The following is a 17,950-nucleotide window of genomic DNA, read 5'->3' on the forward strand; positions in this document are numbered from 1 at the left end:
ATGGTCTGTGGCATGAAGATTCATACCATGTCTAGATTTGTTTCAAGAACTCATTCACAAAGGCCTTTCATATGAAGACAAACTCCTAATTCATATGCTCACATTCATAATGTCTTTTATGTTGCTGCACAATAGCATCTTTGTAGACTTCACATAAGACCTCACACATTGAGAATACTGGTTACAATTGACCAATCACACACATGCAAATCTGCATGAATTGAATTTGCATCTAATGAGACCAAGGTGCATTTACCTAACATACATAATTTTTTGGCCAAGATATGACATTTTTCTTTCTTTCCGAAAGTGTCAAATTTATCCCAAACACCTTGTATGCCAGTAATTTGTAGGTTTTATGTAAGTGGGACTCATGTATGACCCTGATTTGGTTTCTATGTCTCTGGCTAGCTATGGGGGGGCAGACACCAAAGTAGTGACCTTCTCGTGTGAAAAAACAGAAATAGAAGAGAGATATGTAGGTGGGAGGTAACAAATAGGGCCAAATTTATGGGCCTGATCTGAGGACCAGGTACTGGGCCCCTGAGGCTGCAGCTACTTGCAGGGGACCTCTCCTCATAGCCTTATTGGTCCCCTTGTAGAGGAGGAATGAATTTAAAATGTTATCCTTTTGGACAAATTAAAATTATTTTTGATTATCCAGGTACACATATCAAACATGCACGTATACTTCTGAAAATGTCAAAATAGGAGCTACCAATGACCAAACACTTATCCAAAAGTATAATGAATACGAGGTCTGTCTGGAAAGTATCCAGCCATTATGAATATTTGAAGAACTGGTAGTGCAATTTTAACAAAAGTTGGCGAACACTGACAGAAGACCCTACTGCATATGAGTGAGAGCCCATAGTCCCATGTGACAATTCAGTAACTGTCCAGACACTGTTGAGTGAAGGTGTGTACTGTTTAAAAATCGCATTGATGCAGATGACTTCCATTGGCAGGACTGGGCTTCTGTTTCTGGGTCATAGCTGTAGACCCATGACTCATCTCTGATTATTACTTGTTTCAGGAAATTTGAGTCATTTGTAGCAGCTTGAAGCATGTCCTGTGAAGTTTTAGCATGAAATTCCTTCTGCTCATGGGTCAGGAGACGCAACAGTCAAACAGTACACACCTTCACTCAACTGTGTCTGGCTGGTAACCGAGTTGTCACATGGGACTATGGCTGCTCATGCATGCACAGTAGGGTCTTCTGTCAGTGTCTGCCAACTTTTGTTAGGATTGCATGATCAGTTCTGCAAATATTCATAATGGCTGGATACTTTCCAGACAGACCTTGTACTCCTCTTGACAATGCTACAAAAGCCCCACAATTGATCATTTCTTCATTATATCAAATATATATATATATATATATATATATATATATATATATATATACCAGTATTAACTTCAGTTATTGGGATACAAATGGCTATTTTCTGATTTAAAAAAAAATATATATATATATATATATATATATATACAATAAAATAAAATAGAATAAACAAGGAGGTTCTTTAAAAGGGAAGCAAAGTGGAACAAGACCAACATAAGATCACAGACACTAGATATGATAATCAGACAAAAGTGATGCATCCTAAGTTGGAACCACACATGAATCTTAATCTAGGTATCATTTGTGGAGAGTAGAAAACAACCCCACAAGCACTGCTCCTTTCCTGTATACTCCAATTAGGTAAATAGAAAATTAAATTGGACTGATTGAAAAAACAAGGGTTTGGTTGACAATTACAAAATGAATTCAGTGAAGGGGTTTAATTCAGTACATACATATACCAATGGCTATTTCCCCTTTAAAAGTGGGGTGGCCATAGTCAAAAGCATAAATCCAATCACATCCATTTCATTCCCACATACTCAACTGCCATTCACAACTCCTCCCTCCCTCTTTTCTTTGCTCCTCCTGGATAATGGGTCATCCCTGTATCTCACCCACTACCCTGGGTCAGAAGCAATGTAGCAAGACACAGCACATCCACAGAAAGGTCACTTCATTAATCAGCAACCCACTACCTCTCCATCCCCTTATGCAGAAAAAGAGAAGATGGGGAGAAATCCCTTCAGGCTGCGCCAAAATATCATTCACACATACTCTCTCACCCCCGCATTCCCCACCCACTCCCATACATCACAGCATCATCCATACACAACCATTCTCCACTCACCACTATCTTCTGTCTTCTCCCTTCCTACCTCAACAGATATTCCCCTCTTTCCCAATGCCTCTTTTACTTCATCCATCCATCTCATCCTTGGTCACACATCATGTTCACTCCCTCCACCTGCCTTCCACACCTCTTTTACTAATCTTTCTTCACTCATTCTTTCCATGTATCCAAACCATCCCAATACTCTTTCATCAACCCTATCTCCCAACTCCCTTTCCACCCCTGCTCTCCTCCTCACCTCCTCGTTTCTCACTCTATCCAGCCTAGTAACCCCTACCATACTTCTCAGGCATTTCATCTCAAACACATTTAAACTTTTCCTCTCTTATGTTCCATGTTTGTGCCCCATACAGTGCTGTCAGCACTATCACCCCTTCATATAATCTCCTTTTAGCATCTATTCTCAAATGTCTCATTACACTTTTTAATCCAAGGCATTTACTTGCTTCTCTTAATCTACATTCTACCTCCACCCCCACCCCACCCTTTCCCACCACATTTGTACCCAAGTATCTAAAGCTATCCACTTCCTCCAGTCTCTTTCCCTTACTACTCGATTCCAATTTGTTGCCATTCTCTCCTCTTGTACATCTCATCACCTTACTTTTACCCACATTTATCTTCAGCTTCCTTCTTTTGCACACCTTCCCAAACTCTGTCACCAACATCCTTAATCCCTCTTCTGATCCTGCTACAACTAGAGTGTCATCAGCAAACAACAACTGGCTTATCTCCCACTTTTCTTCATTCTTTTTTTAACCAACTCCAATCCCCAGCCCATTACCCTTACATTTACCTCTTGCACCACCCCATCCATGTATTGATTGAACAGCCAAGGCAACATAATGCATCCATGGCAAAGTCCCACCTTTACCTCAAACCACTCTCTCCATTTCTAATTCTAACACAGTCTCTATACTCTCAAAAACTCTTGACTGTCCTTAACAGTTTTCCTCCTATCCTATATATTTGCAACACCTCACACAGTGCCTTCCTGTCTACCCTGTCATAAGCCTTTTCCAAATTCATACTGGCCCCCCAAAAAAAAGCATCCATACCTTTTCATAAAGCTTTCTCACATATCTGCCTTACTACAAAAATCTAATTTATGCAACCCCTTGCTGTCCTAAACCCACACTGTTCCTCACCAATTACTCACTCTGTTTCTTAATCTCCTCAATCAAAACCCTCCCATAAGCCTACCCAGCTACACTCAACAAACTGATTCCTCTGAAACTACTACACTCACACTTGTCCTATTTTCCCTTGTAAAGCAGAACTATATAGGCATTCCTCCAGTCCTCCGGTACCCTACCGTCTTTTAGACAAACATTAAACCACCTCACCAGCCAGTCCACCATCACTGTACCTCCCTTTCTTAGACACTCCACACGACACCCATAGAACCCCGGTGCCTTACCTGCTCTCATCATTTTAATAACTACTTTCACCTCATCTTTCCTTATTTCCCCTCCATTTTCTTCATTCATCACTGTCATTTTCTTAGCGTTTCCCACTGGAACTACCTTTCCCTCCCTATCCTCCTTTACATTTAGCAAATCCTTAAAATACTCTGCCCATCTTCTTACTGCCATCTCTTCTATTATCACCTCTCCATCTGCACCTTTTACCTTTTCTTTTCTACTTGATTCACCTCCTCTTCCTCTCTCCTTCCAAAACATCTTTTTATTACTTTCAATATTTTCTGTCATACTTTTAACCCACTACACATCTGCTCTCCTCTTTGTCTCCTTTATCTTATACTTTACTTCTCTTTTCTTTGTACCTCTCATCCTATTTTGTAACCAATCTGTGAATACTCATTTCTTCTCTTCTACAACCTTCTTCTCGTTTCATCATCCCACCACTCATTACCCTTCTATTTCCTCCCGTCCTCCTTGTTCTACACACCATCTTTGCACACCTAGTGACTCCTTGAAACATCCCCATTCCTCCTCCACTCCTAGTTCTACTCTATCCTTCACTCCCTCCCACTCCTCTCTCAGCTTCTTCTTGTACTTCTCCTTTTCTTTCTTATTTAAGTAGTTTACTCTATGCACCTTCCTACCTTCTCTCCTTTTCCTCTTTATCTATCCTCCACTCTCAACTTACTTTTCACAAAAAAAATTATCTGATATTGCCCCACTCTCTCCCCTTGGAATATGTACATCCAAAACTTTTCCTACTCTTCTCCTGGTTACCACTATATAGTCCATTAGAGCCCTATCTACCACCCTTTCCCATGTGTCCTTATGCTTGACTTTCTTCCTAAACACTGTATTTGCTATCATCAGCTCTCTAGACACATCACAACTCTCCACTGAGATATTTTCCTGGAACTCCACACTTCCCAACCACTCTGTCTACTGGTTCATCTCCTACCCTAGCACTGAGATCTCCCAATACCACTACACTGACATTTCTCCCTAAACCCTACACTCATTTAAATCTATCCAAAAGGCCTCCTTTTCCTCTACACTTTTCTCATTACCAGGCTCGACTGCACTTATAAAAAACCACATCTCCCTTCCCAGTTTCACCTTCATCCACAATAAGCTTGAAGAAACCTCCTTCCATTCCACCACATGTTTACCTATCTCTTTACTTACTAATATAGCCACCCTTTCTCTCCCTCATCCTCTCTTCTCTCCTGACACCCTCCCAAACTCAAACTTGATCCTCCCTTTCAACTTAATTTCACTCAATGCCAACACATCCATCTTTCTGCTCATAAACATACTGCCCATCTCTTCCCTTTTACTCTCATCTGTACCACATCCATGCACATTAAAAGACCCACACCTTAGGGTTCTAGTTGGAAAACACCTCCCAGACCCTCATATATATATATATATATTATATATATATATATATATATATATATATCTATATATCTATCTATCTATATATATATATATATATATATATATATATATATATATAGGTGGTGCTATGATGGGAGGGAGGGTGTAGGGGTGTGGAGTGTTTTCGGGGATGAAATGGGTGGGTATGTTTTTGTGCCTTGTCCTTTTTGGCTACCCCCCTGGTAAGGGGGGAAAAGGCCTTGGTATATGTATGTATGTATGTATGTATGTATGTATGTATATATATATATATATATATTATATATATATTATATATATATATATATATATATTTTTTTTTTTTTAAGGAATGTACCCTTTGGGTCTAGAGAGAGTAGTCTTTTCCCCATCCCTTTTACCTTTATTCTTTCTCCCCTACCACACGGCCACAGGGTTCGGCAAAAAGGAAACGAATATCATAACAGTATAATAAAGTAGAATAATTTCTCTAAAGAGATTTCCTCTATCACAGGCAAGATGATGTGTGGCTCTGGTCCATAGGGGTGCCCCATATAGATCCTAAAGTATCAGCTGCATGCTACTGAGCAGCTTTTATCCCCACAACAACATGCAGCCAATACTCCAGACAGGTTGTATGAATCTCAGATGTTTATGGTAAAGAAGTCAAACATCAAAGTGTGCGTGTTGATCATGTCTTGTTATTGAGCCAGTTTAATTGTGCTATTTCTATAATGAACTGTCAAATCCAATTAAACTGTGTCTGAACATATAATACATTAAGTTCAGGAGGTGCTAAGATAAGAGGGAAGGTGGAGGGGTGTGGAGTGTATTCAGGGATTGAATGGGTGTGAATGATTTTATGCCTTTTTCTTTTTGGCTACCCCCCGTGTAAGGGGGAAAAAGCCTTTGTATATGTATGTATGTATGTATTACCATTAAAATGTCAGAATTCTGTGTTGGGGCACCCCTCACAGTAAAAGTGACCCTATTTCATGCATCATCTAAAGGGTTCCCAGATAGGCCTGGATTATAAGCAACTGCTTCGTTTATAGGCCTAGTCGCAAGGTTAGGATTCCTGGAGGGAAGCACAATCGGCAACTCAATTGAACATTTTTTAATCTAGATAAAAGGAATGACCATGAATGATCTTAACAGCTACTTGCATGTAAAAATTCCTCTGAGGATTATTCATTTTCAAATACCTTTCAGCAAAAACTCTTTTCTTGAGGCTATATGTACGACTTTAAACTTTATTTTTAGATCAAGCACATGGTACATAGCTTCCATGTTAGGTTTTCTTTCTCCAAAATACTTATGAAAGAATATTTAACCATCGGCACATAACTTGGATTTCAAGTAACTATATAAACATAAAAATTCCCTTTCTTTTCCCAAGATCTAGATGAATGAACAACTTTTTCTTTTCTCAATATAGATTCTTCAGTTTTAGATGGCTAAAGATTCACATGACTGATCTGATGTCTATCCTGAAACTTCCCATTCCCAAGCTTTCATCCCAACCAAAACCTGCCAAGTTGAGAAAACGAGATCACACTGACCTGATAAAAAGGAGGGGGGGGGGGGTAAGCAAATGGTGTTGAGATAATATAGAATTTCATTATCAATGCCTCCTTGACCATAGCTCCTGCTGGTTCATACCTGGCCCCTCCCTATACTCACCTCATGGTCATTCATTTCTGCGTTGACCCAATCATTCTCGACCATCTTGTCCCCCTTCTCCCCGGTGCCTCCTCGTATGGTGCCCAGGTTGTTGGGCTGCTGCAAACAATCAGACTTCTTTAGCTACAGGTTCTCCCCCATCACCACCTAACCCTTCCCTCCTTCCTTTCTCCGCTTTTCAGGGCTGTTTCTTCCACCTCTTTTAACATGTCAAAATATGTACATCTCAAACTATGAAACATGCCAATTGATCAATGACCTAAACAGGTTCAAGAAATAAAGCAACATGCCTAAATAAATCTATCAATACAACACCTAAGAAACCTGGATTCAATTGGAATTTCTTTCTTCAATCATTTAAGCCATACCATTCCATATAATTTCAGAGCCTACATTTTACTTTTGTCATTTGAGCATCAACCCACCCATACTTGTCCGTTTTTTGCAGCTTCTCAAATTCTCCTGATCCATCTCATTCATCCTGTCACTCCCTATACCCATCTATGGCATACACTTGTTCATACAAATGATGCAAATGTGGGATCTAATCTGAATATTAACCAAAACATACGTATGTGTGTATGTCTGCATGTGTGTGTGTGTGTATTTACCGAGTTGGATTTTATGGGAAGGGGAGCTATGCTTGTGGTGTCCCCGTCTTCATATCTCGTTATATCTAGACTGTTTTTAAATTCGTGTATCGTTTTTGCACACACCACATTTTCATCTAATTTGTTCCAAACGTCTATTACCCTGTGGGGAAAGCTGTTCTTTTTCAGGTCTCTTCTATAACTGTCTTGATTTTCTTTCCGTGTCCTCTTGTATCTCTACTATCCCATTTTATTAGATCCTCTCTATCAATAGTTTCTATGCCTTTCATGATTCTATAGTAATCAAGTCTCCTCTCTCTTTTCTTTGCTCTAATGTCTGTAGCTCAGTTTTGCTAGTCTCTCTTCATATGATAGTTCTGAGAGTGTTGGTGCAAATTTCGTAATTGTTCTTTGTATTCTTTCAAGTTTTGTTATACATTTTTTTGTCCATGGTGACCACGTCACCACTGCATACTCCAATCTTGGTATCAAAGTGACTAGTATTTTCTTCACCATTTCTTCGTCCAGGTATGTACAGTAGCCGCGAAAAGTTTGGGCGCAAAATTATAGGCGCCCAACTTTCCCCTAAACTCAAAACATGCAAAAAATACAACTTTCCACACAAACTTTTCGCTATTTTTTAATGCTAGCGTTTGTACACGTATTTAGCCGAGACAATACACACTATTTGGCAACTCTGTTTAGGCGCACTCGATGTCACATGGAGTCACTTTCTAAACATCTCTCACGGAGAGTAGTCTTTTTTTTTGCGGTGGTCTCTGTTTTTGTGCCTTGATATCTCCGTAATGGGAAGTGGTAAAGAGCTGGAAAGAGACACAGTTGTTACAATCATAACCCTCTATAAGGAGGGTTATAAGTGTAAAGATATTGCTACTCATGTGGGAATTGGAGTGCGTCAAGTGCAAAAGTGGACCAAGAAATTTCGAGACGAAGGAAGTGACATCATTCGTACTCCAAAGCATCGCTCTGGTCGGCCAAGGAAGATATCAAATCGTACTTCTACGGTTCTAACTGCCTCCTATGGTTATTAGGAGGCAGTTAGAACCGTAGAAGTACGATTTGATATCTTCCTTGGCCGACCAGAGCGATGCTTTGGAGTACGAATGATGTCACTTCCTTCGTCTCGAAATTTCTTGGTCCACTTTTGCACTTTACGCACTCCACTTCCCACATGAGTAGCAATATCTTTACACTTATAACCCTCCTTATAGAGGGTTATGATTGTAACAACTGTGTCTCTTTCCAGCTCTTTACCACTTCCCATTACGGAGATATCAAGGCACAAAAACAGAGACCACCGCAAAAAAAAGACTACTCTCCGTGAGAGATGTTTAGAAAGTGACTCCATGTGACATCGAGTGCGCCTAAACAGAGTTGCCAAATAGTGTGTATTGTCTCGGCTAAATACGGGTACAAACGCTAGCATTGAAAAATAGCAAAAAGTTTGGGTGGAAAGTTGTATTTTTCGCATGTTTTGAGTTTAGGGGAAAGTTGGGGCGCCTATAATTTTGCGCCCAAACTTTTCGCGGCCACTGTATATGCCACTTTCATTGTTCTTATTAAATTATAAGTTTCTCCAAAAATTTTGTTCATATGTTTTTCAGGGGACATATTATTCATAATAATGACTCCCAGGTCCTTCTCATTTTCTGCTTTTTTAATTTCTTCCTCTCCCAATTTATATGATCTCACTATTCTTTTTTGCTTCTTCCAAATTCCATTATACTACACTTCTTAATGTCAAATTCCATCACCAACTTCCTACTCCATTCCCATACTTTATTGAGATCACTCTGCAACGACTCACAATCTTCTAGTGTTAATTTTTTCAACAATTTTATATCGTCCACAAAGAAGGTCATATAACTTTCAATTTCTTTTATCCATATCATTGATATATATATATATATAGCAAATATTATTGGGGCCAGAACTGTTACTTGTGGAACTCCATTAATCACTTCATCCCAATTAGAGTGTTTGTCTCTTATCATCACTCCTTTTTCTTGCATGCAAAAAGTCTTCCATCCAAATTAGCAGTTTGCCTTCCATCCACTTCAGCAGTTTGCCCTGTATTCCTCCTGCAGTTTCGAATTTCTTTAGCAATTTCTTATGTGGCACTTTATCAAAACCTTTTTCAGGTCTAGAAATGCACAATCAGCCCATCCATCTCTTTCCTGTATTACATCTATTAGCCTTGAATTGAAACACATTAAGTTTGTGACGCATGATCGTCCTTGTCTAAATCCAAATTGCCTTGGATTTAGTACGTTTTTTTTTTCCCAAATGCCTTACCCATCTAATTTTTATCATTTTTTCACAAATTTTAGCTATCGTGCTTGTAAGAGAGACTGGTCTATAGTTAGTAGGGTCTTCCTTGTTTCCCCCTTTATATATTGGTACTATATTTGCTCTTTTCCAATCTTCTGGAAATTTTCCTTCTTTCAATGAACTGCTTATTAGACTATGTATTTTGTCTGTTAGTTCATTCCTGCATTCTCTCAAAATCCAGTTTGCCATTTCATCTGGTCCATGCAATTTTCTGACATCGAGATTACTCGTGATTATTTCTTTCCTTGTTACTTCTATCTCTTTCATAGGGGGACTCTCCTCCCACTCAATATCTCTAAGTTGAAAGTTCTCCTTTGTAAACACCAATTTAGAATGCTTGTTCATAATTTCTGTCATTTCTATTTCCTATGTGAACTCATCTCCTCCTCATAGTTTCTCTAATTCTTGTTTGTTTTTCAGTTTGTTGTTTACAAATCTGTAAAATAGTTTTGGTTGATCTTTACATTTTTCTATGACATCTTTTTCGTATTTTCTCTTTTCTTCTCTGCACACTTGTACATATTCATTTCTATAACTAGTATATATTTTCCATTTTTTCAGGTCTTTTGTCTTTTTTCCATTTTATCCAAGCTTTATCCCTTTTGTCTTTTAACTCCCTACATCTTTTGTTGTACCAACACTTTACATATACTTTTTCTTGTTTTTGTCTTGGAACATACTTTTCCACTCCTTTATAAATTTGTCAAAATATTCCATTTCTCTTCTACTGTTGTTTCCTCCTTGTGTATCCTTTCCCAGTCTGCTTTTTGAAAGAATTCTCTAACTTTATATATATATATATATATATATATATATATATATATATATATATAAATCCATACAATCTTACCTTTCTATACTGTTCGTATTTTTCCATGTATTTTTCCTCATTTAGTTCCAGTTCATCCAATGTGGTCACTTTTAATTATTGGTGTCTTATATTCAATCTTGTCCACTATTTCGGGTTCTGAGGTGATTATTAGGTCCATTCTCGATGGTTCTTCCTCATTTCTGTACCTAGTATTCTCTTGTATCCATTATGTCATTGTATGTTCTATAATCATATCAAGTAGTACATTTCCCCATAGGTCATCTCCACCCTTCACTGTCATCTCTTCCCAGCAGAGTTCTTTACAAAGTCACCCATTATAACTATTCTTCCTCCATCTTCCATTATCTTATTTAGTGTTATCCTTGTGTCTTCTAATATATTTTTGTGTTCTCTCTTTTCCCATGAAGCCATTTTAGGAGGCACATAATTTACCACAAACTTCCTGCTCTTCCCATCCCTATCCTCCACTTCCATCATAATCATCTCTATTCTTTCCATTTGTGACATTCCTCACATTTATATCCTTCTTAGTCAAAAACATAACTCCACTCCCTTGTTTTACCTCTTTGTTTCTAATCCAATAATTATATGCACCATGTCCTACACTATTTGGTGATAGTTGACCTTTCAATTTTGTCTCTACAATTCCCATTATGTCCAGTTCTTTTTCCTTCAGGTAATCATTCAGTTTATTCAAGCCTGCTATTAAGCCACCTATATTTGTGTAAGACACTTTTAATTTTCTGCTACTTCCATTGTGTTTTCTGTTTCCCTTCTGTTTTTCTCTGCTATGAACCATTTCCTCACTTTCATATCCACTACTCTCCAATAGAATTTCTCTTTGTCTGTTCTTTTCTTGTTTTTTTCCTTAGCTTCTAGTCTTTTTGTTTTCTCATCTTCTTTTTCCTCTTTATTCATTTCTCTTTTTATCCATACATGTTTATACTGATCACTTTTTGCTAGTTTCACTGTTTTTGCTAAGATATTCTCTGCTTTCGTTTGTGACAGGAATTTAACCTTAATTGGTCTGGTCTTATCTGTATTGTATTTCCCTATTCTATATGTTTCTTCAATTTCTTTCCCTGTTTCTTGTTCATCCTCTTGAACTACCTCTAATATCTTGTTTATCTTTTCCTTCTCTTTTACTCTTGTAGTCCTACTTGGATTATGCTTCTCTTCCATCCCTAATACATTTCTTTTTATCCACTAAGTCTCTTACTATATTCTCCTTCTCCCTCATCACTTTAACAACTGTGTCCTTAGTTTTTTTCTTTCGCCTGTAGTGTCACTATATCTCTAAATTCAATTTTGTTGTTCTTTTGGACTTTTCTCCAACCCTGTACCTCTTTTGCTATGGACTCTTTATTCTCTTTATTATTCTTCTTTAATGCCTCATTCTCATCTTTTAATTCTTTTAACTGTCTTTTTAATTCATCTATTTCTTTATTTAGGTTTTGGTTCTCCTTCTTTAGTTCTTCCAATTTATCAACTCTGTGTAATCCGTGTAAGTTGACTGAACCTAACTTCCCACTGTTCATTCATTTTCTCTAGATTTTCCTCTTAGACTAGCTAATCGAGGGAAGTTGTCATCCCCTCCCTCATTAAATTCATGGAAATTATTATCTCCACTTTCTATTGTGTTGTTCTTATCTATATTTCTAATTCTAATGCCTTTACTGATATTTTCAACTTCACCTGCATCGTCTGCAGCCCTTTTGTTTACATTCCTTCTGATGTCCAGGGGAGCTCGTTCGTCTCCTTCGTCATTTTCTTCCATTTTCCTCACTAACCCCTCCCCTTCTCCTTTTTCTTCACCTGCCCACTACACCATGAGCTTTTCCCTTCCTTTTTAATACAACAAAGGTACTCCCTCATCATTGAAATCTGCGAAAATCTTGTTTTTTCCGGAGTTCCAATCATTGCCGTCTCTCTGCCAATTGTGTGTGTGTATCTGTGTGTCATTTTGTCCAGTAAGTCAAACAGTCTTTGACAACTTTCAAATTCCAGTTTCACAAGTGACAAACTTTCAAACCTCTGAAAGTTGTGTCTCATATGAGTATGTCACATTCATCACTTGCTCTTCAATAAATGTGCATTTCATTACAAGGTATAAAAATATACAAACACAATAAATAGGAAGAACAGAAGAAAAAGGTCTGCTGGAAATGTATGAATGGCTGGGAAGGAAGCAGACATGAAGCTTATTTGAATGATTTAGAAGATCTTTCAGGCTGTATACATCAATTGTCTTTGAACACTAAGATTGACAACGTGGAATATTTAGGTGGATATAAAGGGTAACCTTGAGGGAAGAAAAGGTGAAAAAGATCTGGATTGTTCCAGATTCTTTTTTCAAATTTGGCTGGGTTCAGATAATACCAGCAAGATTCAAATTTTGGTCAGATTCCAGGTTTTTATTACAATAATCAGGAAAAATTGTGGAGTTGATGACTAAGGACTTAGTTTTTTAACATTTAATTATGTGTATGAATTTGTACAATTCGATTATCACTGATTGTAAAACATTTTGATTTTTCAAAGTATTATTATTATTTAGGAGAAAAAAAAATTGAGTTCAGGGTTCAAGAAACCATAAGGAGTGACTAATGTGGAGCCTAAACTGTGCCAGAGGTGCACTCAAAGTTTCACTCAAAATTTTTTACTTCTTGCTTTTTTGCCTCACACAACCTTACACTTGATAAATATTACAATATTTGAACAGGTTTATTTGATAAAAATTTGCTAGTTTACATCTTTTTTTATCATAAACCCCTATTTTATGAGCAGTCTTGGAGTGCTTGTTTTGTGATCCAAATGTAAATGTATTTCTGTGCAGATGTGTGTAGATGTGTTATGCAGTGCAAGTGGAGGGTTGTTGTAGATATCCGAGTATTATGATGCTATCCCCCCCCCAACCCCAGGTGATTCAGCCTGTGTGATGTAGATGGGTGAGTAGGGGTGAGGGTTCTTGCATAGAACTGTATGCCTATCATGTGATGTTAAACGAGGAAGATTTTGGTTTCTGTGTCATTCTATTGGGATGGTTTTAGTGCACCATGTTATTATTCTCAATGCTTCATTTTGTATAATTTGTAGGATGTCTATACTTGTTTACCTTTCATATGCACCATGCCATGGGACTATAGTTGAGTGTTAGTGATGATTTTTTTTGGAAGGAAGCCTCCATTCTATAATTTCTCAGAAACTGTTCTAGTTTTTCCAAGTATGCTTCAGTGTTCTTAGCACCTATTTTGTAGTTACTTTACTGGGTTATCATTGGTGTCATGTGGCTACATCAGGGAGGGACTGAGGGACTGAGGGACTTAGGGACATTTATAGTCCTTGAGTCCTTTAGATTTTATTCTTTTGGGTTACTCTGCACTGTCTGCCAGCCAAGAAGTCTCTTGCTATGATCTTTATCTACAGTACATGTCTATGAACTTTATCTGATCCCTTGTTTATGTCTTTTGCTACCATGACCATTCTTTATGGTGGCAATTTTTCATTAAATACCTTCAGCACCTGTAGTGTGATGCTTGTGATAAGTGTGCTGGTGGAGTGTCCCTCCTTGAATACATATTGATTTGTGGAAATGGAGGTGTTTCTTTCTGCTACCAATCTTTCCATTAATTTGGATATGGTAGAGAGTAACAAGACAATTCTGAAAGGTGCTGGGTTTTCTGTTAGTTTAATTTCTTCTTCTCTTCTATAACCTTCATCATCACACCACTCACTACCCTTCCTTCTATTTCCTCCCATCCTCCTTATTCCACACACCAACTTTGCAAACCTTGTGTCTATTGTGACTCCCTCCTTCAACTATCCCCATTCTTCCTCCACCTCTAGTTCTACTCTATCCTTTACTCCCTCCCACTCCTCTCTCAGCTTCTTCTTGTACTCCTTCTCCTTTAAACACTTTAAGTACCTCCCTATCTTCTGCCCTTTTCCTCTTTCTCCATCTATCCTCCACTCTCAACTTCCAAAAAATAATCTGATATTCCCTCCCTCTCTCCCCTTAGAACATGTATACCCAAAACTCTTCTTACTCTTCTCCTGATTACCACTACATAGCCCATTAAAGCCCTATCTACCACCCTTCTATCCACCACCCTCTCCCATGTGTACTTATGCTTGACTTTCTTCTTAAACATTGTATCTGCTATCATTAACTCTCTCTGTAGACATTTCTCCACCATCAACTCTCCACTACAATTTTTTCCTGGAATTCCACACTTCCCAACCACTCCATCTATTGGTTCATTTCCTATCCTAGCATTAAGATTTCCAAATACCACTACATTGATATTTCTCCCTAAACCCTTTTTGCACTCATTCAAATCTATCTAAAAAGCCTCCCTTTACTCTACTCTCTTCTCACTACCAGGCCCATATGCATACAAAAACCCACATCTCCCACCCAGTTTCCCCTTCATACACATTAACCTAAAAGAAACCTCCTTCCACTCAACCACACTCCATCAAACATTTACCTATGGAACATAAGATAGGAAAAGTTTAGATGTGTTTAAGATGATATGCCTGAGAAGTATGGTAGGGGTTACTAGGCTGGACAGAGTGAGAAACGAGTTGAAGAGGAGAGTAGGGGGGATGGAAAGGGAGTTGGGAGATAGTGTTGATAAAAGAGTATTGGGATGATTTGGACACATGGAAAGAATAAGTAAATATTAGTAAAAGAAGTGTGGAAGGCAGAGGTGGAAGGAGTGAACATGAGGGGGTGACCAAGGATGAAATGGATGGATGGGGTAAAGGGACATTTGGAAAGAGAGGAATGTCTGTTGAGGAAGGGAGAAGGAAATAGGGGTGAGTGAAGAATGGTTGTGTATGGATGATGCTGTGATGCATGGAAGGGAGTGGGTAGGGGATGGGGGGTGAGGGAGCATGCATAAATGATATTTTGATGCAGCCCAAAAGGATTTCTTCCAGTCTTCTCTTTTTCTGCATGAGGAGACGGAGAAGGGGGGTTGCCAATTAAATGAAGCAGCCTTGCTATGGATGTGCTGTGTCTTGCTACATTATTTCTGACCCAGGGCAGTGGGCAAGATGCAGGGATAACCCATCATCCAGGAGGAGCCAAGATAAGAGGGAGGGAGGGGGGTGAATGGGAGTGGAATATGTGAGGATGGAATGGGTGGGAGTGGATTTTATGCCTTTGTTTTTTGGTTACCTCCCTTGTAAGGGGGAAAACATGTTGGAATATGCATGTTATTTAATTTCAATATGGTTATTATATGGGCTCTTTCCCAGTGGATTTTTCAGAACGCTAAAATTTTGTTGTCCTACTAGGAGTGGTTGAAAGTATCAGTCAACACCTTTACTGAATTTGGGCCTAGGTGTTTTAGATACATGTGTGAGATCATATCTGGACCATCTGTATAGGAGTGTCTATTTTATTATTGCCCCTTCCACATCTTTATTTGAAAAAGAGGGTGGCATCTTTATTAAGTCTATTTTTTTAACCTTATTTTCTTGTTTTCTGGAATTGTGCACTTGAAACCTGTTTTGGAGAAGTGTTTATAATTGATACTGACAGCATTGCTCTTTTGATGATGGTATTTTTCTTTGAGTTGATCCAATTGCTTCATGGGTAGGGGGAATTCAATTGAGTTTTTGATGATTTTATAGTTCCCCACATTTTGTTGTTTAGAGATTTGATTGATGTCTTTACAACAGGGAATCTGTGATTTCTCCATCAGATTCTGTCTTTCTCCACTTACGGGAGCAGTCACTTATCAGCACTTGTTGCACACTTTCCATATTATACAATCATCTATATCAATAAAACTAAAATAAACAGAACATTATATAATAGTGGACTGTTCACATTTTCAGTTAAAATTGCTCTGAAGCTCCTACCTGCACTCAAACTTAAACACTGGAATACTGAACAAGTTCACAGTTCGTGTCTGGTTGTATCTTCTGTCAGTATAACAGTTGTTGAAGCAATCAAAGGTTCCAAATTCAAAAGAGCACATTAGATATATGATGCAACATCTATTGCAAAATGCATCAACCATTGATGATGCAATTCAGCTGTTCATACTGTAGCAGGTAATGTTGTATGCAGTGTATATTGCCACCCCTGTGTGATAACATGAGCCTACTGATTTTGTACATGTAATTGTATTCAAAATGATGGGTGAGATATAGGGATAACCCATCATCCAGGAGGAGCCAAGATAAGAGGGAGGTAGGGGTGGTGAATGGGGTGAAGTTCAAAGGGGTAGGAATGAAATTATGCCTTTTGACTTTGGTTACCCTTGTAAGGGAGAAAAAGCCTTTGGTATATACATGTATGCATACATGTATGTATATATGTATGTATGTATGTCTGGGGTAAAAGCACAATTTGGAAGTCAACCGAGGTAGAAGATAAATGACAATGCACAGCCACATGCATGATGTGACTTGAAAATGTAGCCACATACATCACGTGACATTATTAATACAATATTTTACACCAAGTTTTCATCTTGGGCAGAGAGGGAAAGGGACAGAAAGAGGAGAGGGAGAGGAGAGGTAGAAGAGAGGAAAAGGAGAGGGTGAGGAGTGAGCAGAGGGGAGGAAGAGGGAGAGGGCAGAAGAGAAACATGCTTCAAGAAAAGCTTGGAAAGATAGTGTATACCTGGATTTGGAGAGGGCATATGATGAAGTACCTCATAATAGATTTTTGTAAAAACTGGAAGATATTAGAGCCCTTAAATAAAAAGAGAGAAAGACATGACTTATAGTAGTGTTCTGGTCAGGAAAGGGAGTTGATAAAACTGACAGAAGATCTTGTCAACTGGAACAACAGTTGTGAAATCATGGGAAGAAATTCAAAAGTGTAAACAATGCCAAGAAATAGTTTTCCATACAAATACATTAATTCCAGGAATAGCTTACCAGCTATTATAGTTCAAATCAAATACATAAACAAATTCACAGCTACATACAATAGTTGAGGGAAAAAAAAAAATAATAATAAAAAAAAAAATAAATAAATAAATAGGACCTCATTAGTATATCATCTACAGTAGCCGCGAAAAGTTTGGGCGCAAAATTATAGGCGCCCCAACTTTCCCCTAAACTCAAAACATGCGAAAAATACAACTTTCCACCCAAACTTTTCGCTATTTTTCAATGCTAGCGTTTGTACCCGTATTTAGCCGAGACAATACACACTATTCACACGGTTCTAACTGCCTCCTACGGTTATTAGGAGGCAGTTAGAACCGTAGAAGTACGATTTGATATCTTCCTTGGCCGACCAGAGCGATGCTTTGGAGTACGAATGATGTCACTTCCTTCGTCTCGAAATTTCTTGGTCCACTTTTGCACTTGACGCACTCCAATTCCCACACGAGTAGCAATATCTTTACACTTATAACCCTCCTTATAGAGGGTTATGATTGTAACAACTGTGTCTCTTTCCAGCTCTTTACCACTTCCCATTACGGAGATATCAAGGCACAA

General features: G+C 38.3%; 1 protein-coding gene across 7 annotated transcripts in view; it reads right to left on the reverse strand.

Moving 5' to 3' along the window:
* The window catches only part of Bruce (BIR repeat containing ubiquitin-conjugating enzyme), a 146,129-nt gene that overhangs the window by 30,981 nt on the left and 97,198 nt on the right, over positions 1-17,950 (reverse strand). For 5 of the 7 annotated variants that reach the window (XM_076208059.1, XM_076208056.1, XM_076208052.1 and 2 more), the window contains one exon: positions 6,704-6,802. The exons of 1 other annotated variant lie outside the window; for it this stretch is intronic. In XM_076208059.1, the coding sequence (XP_076064174.1) occupies positions 6,704-6,802 (99 nt within the window). The remainder of the gene's footprint in view (positions 1-6,703; positions 6,803-17,950) is intronic. One more of the 7 variants, XM_076208054.1, reaches the window with a different exon arrangement.

The sequence above is a fragment of the Oratosquilla oratoria genome, chromosome 24, assembly GCF_046742065.1.
Source record: "Oratosquilla oratoria isolate Oo_2021 chromosome 24, ASM4674206v1, whole genome shotgun sequence".
Taxonomy (NCBI): domain Eukaryota; kingdom Metazoa; phylum Arthropoda; class Malacostraca; order Stomatopoda; family Squillidae; genus Oratosquilla; species Oratosquilla oratoria.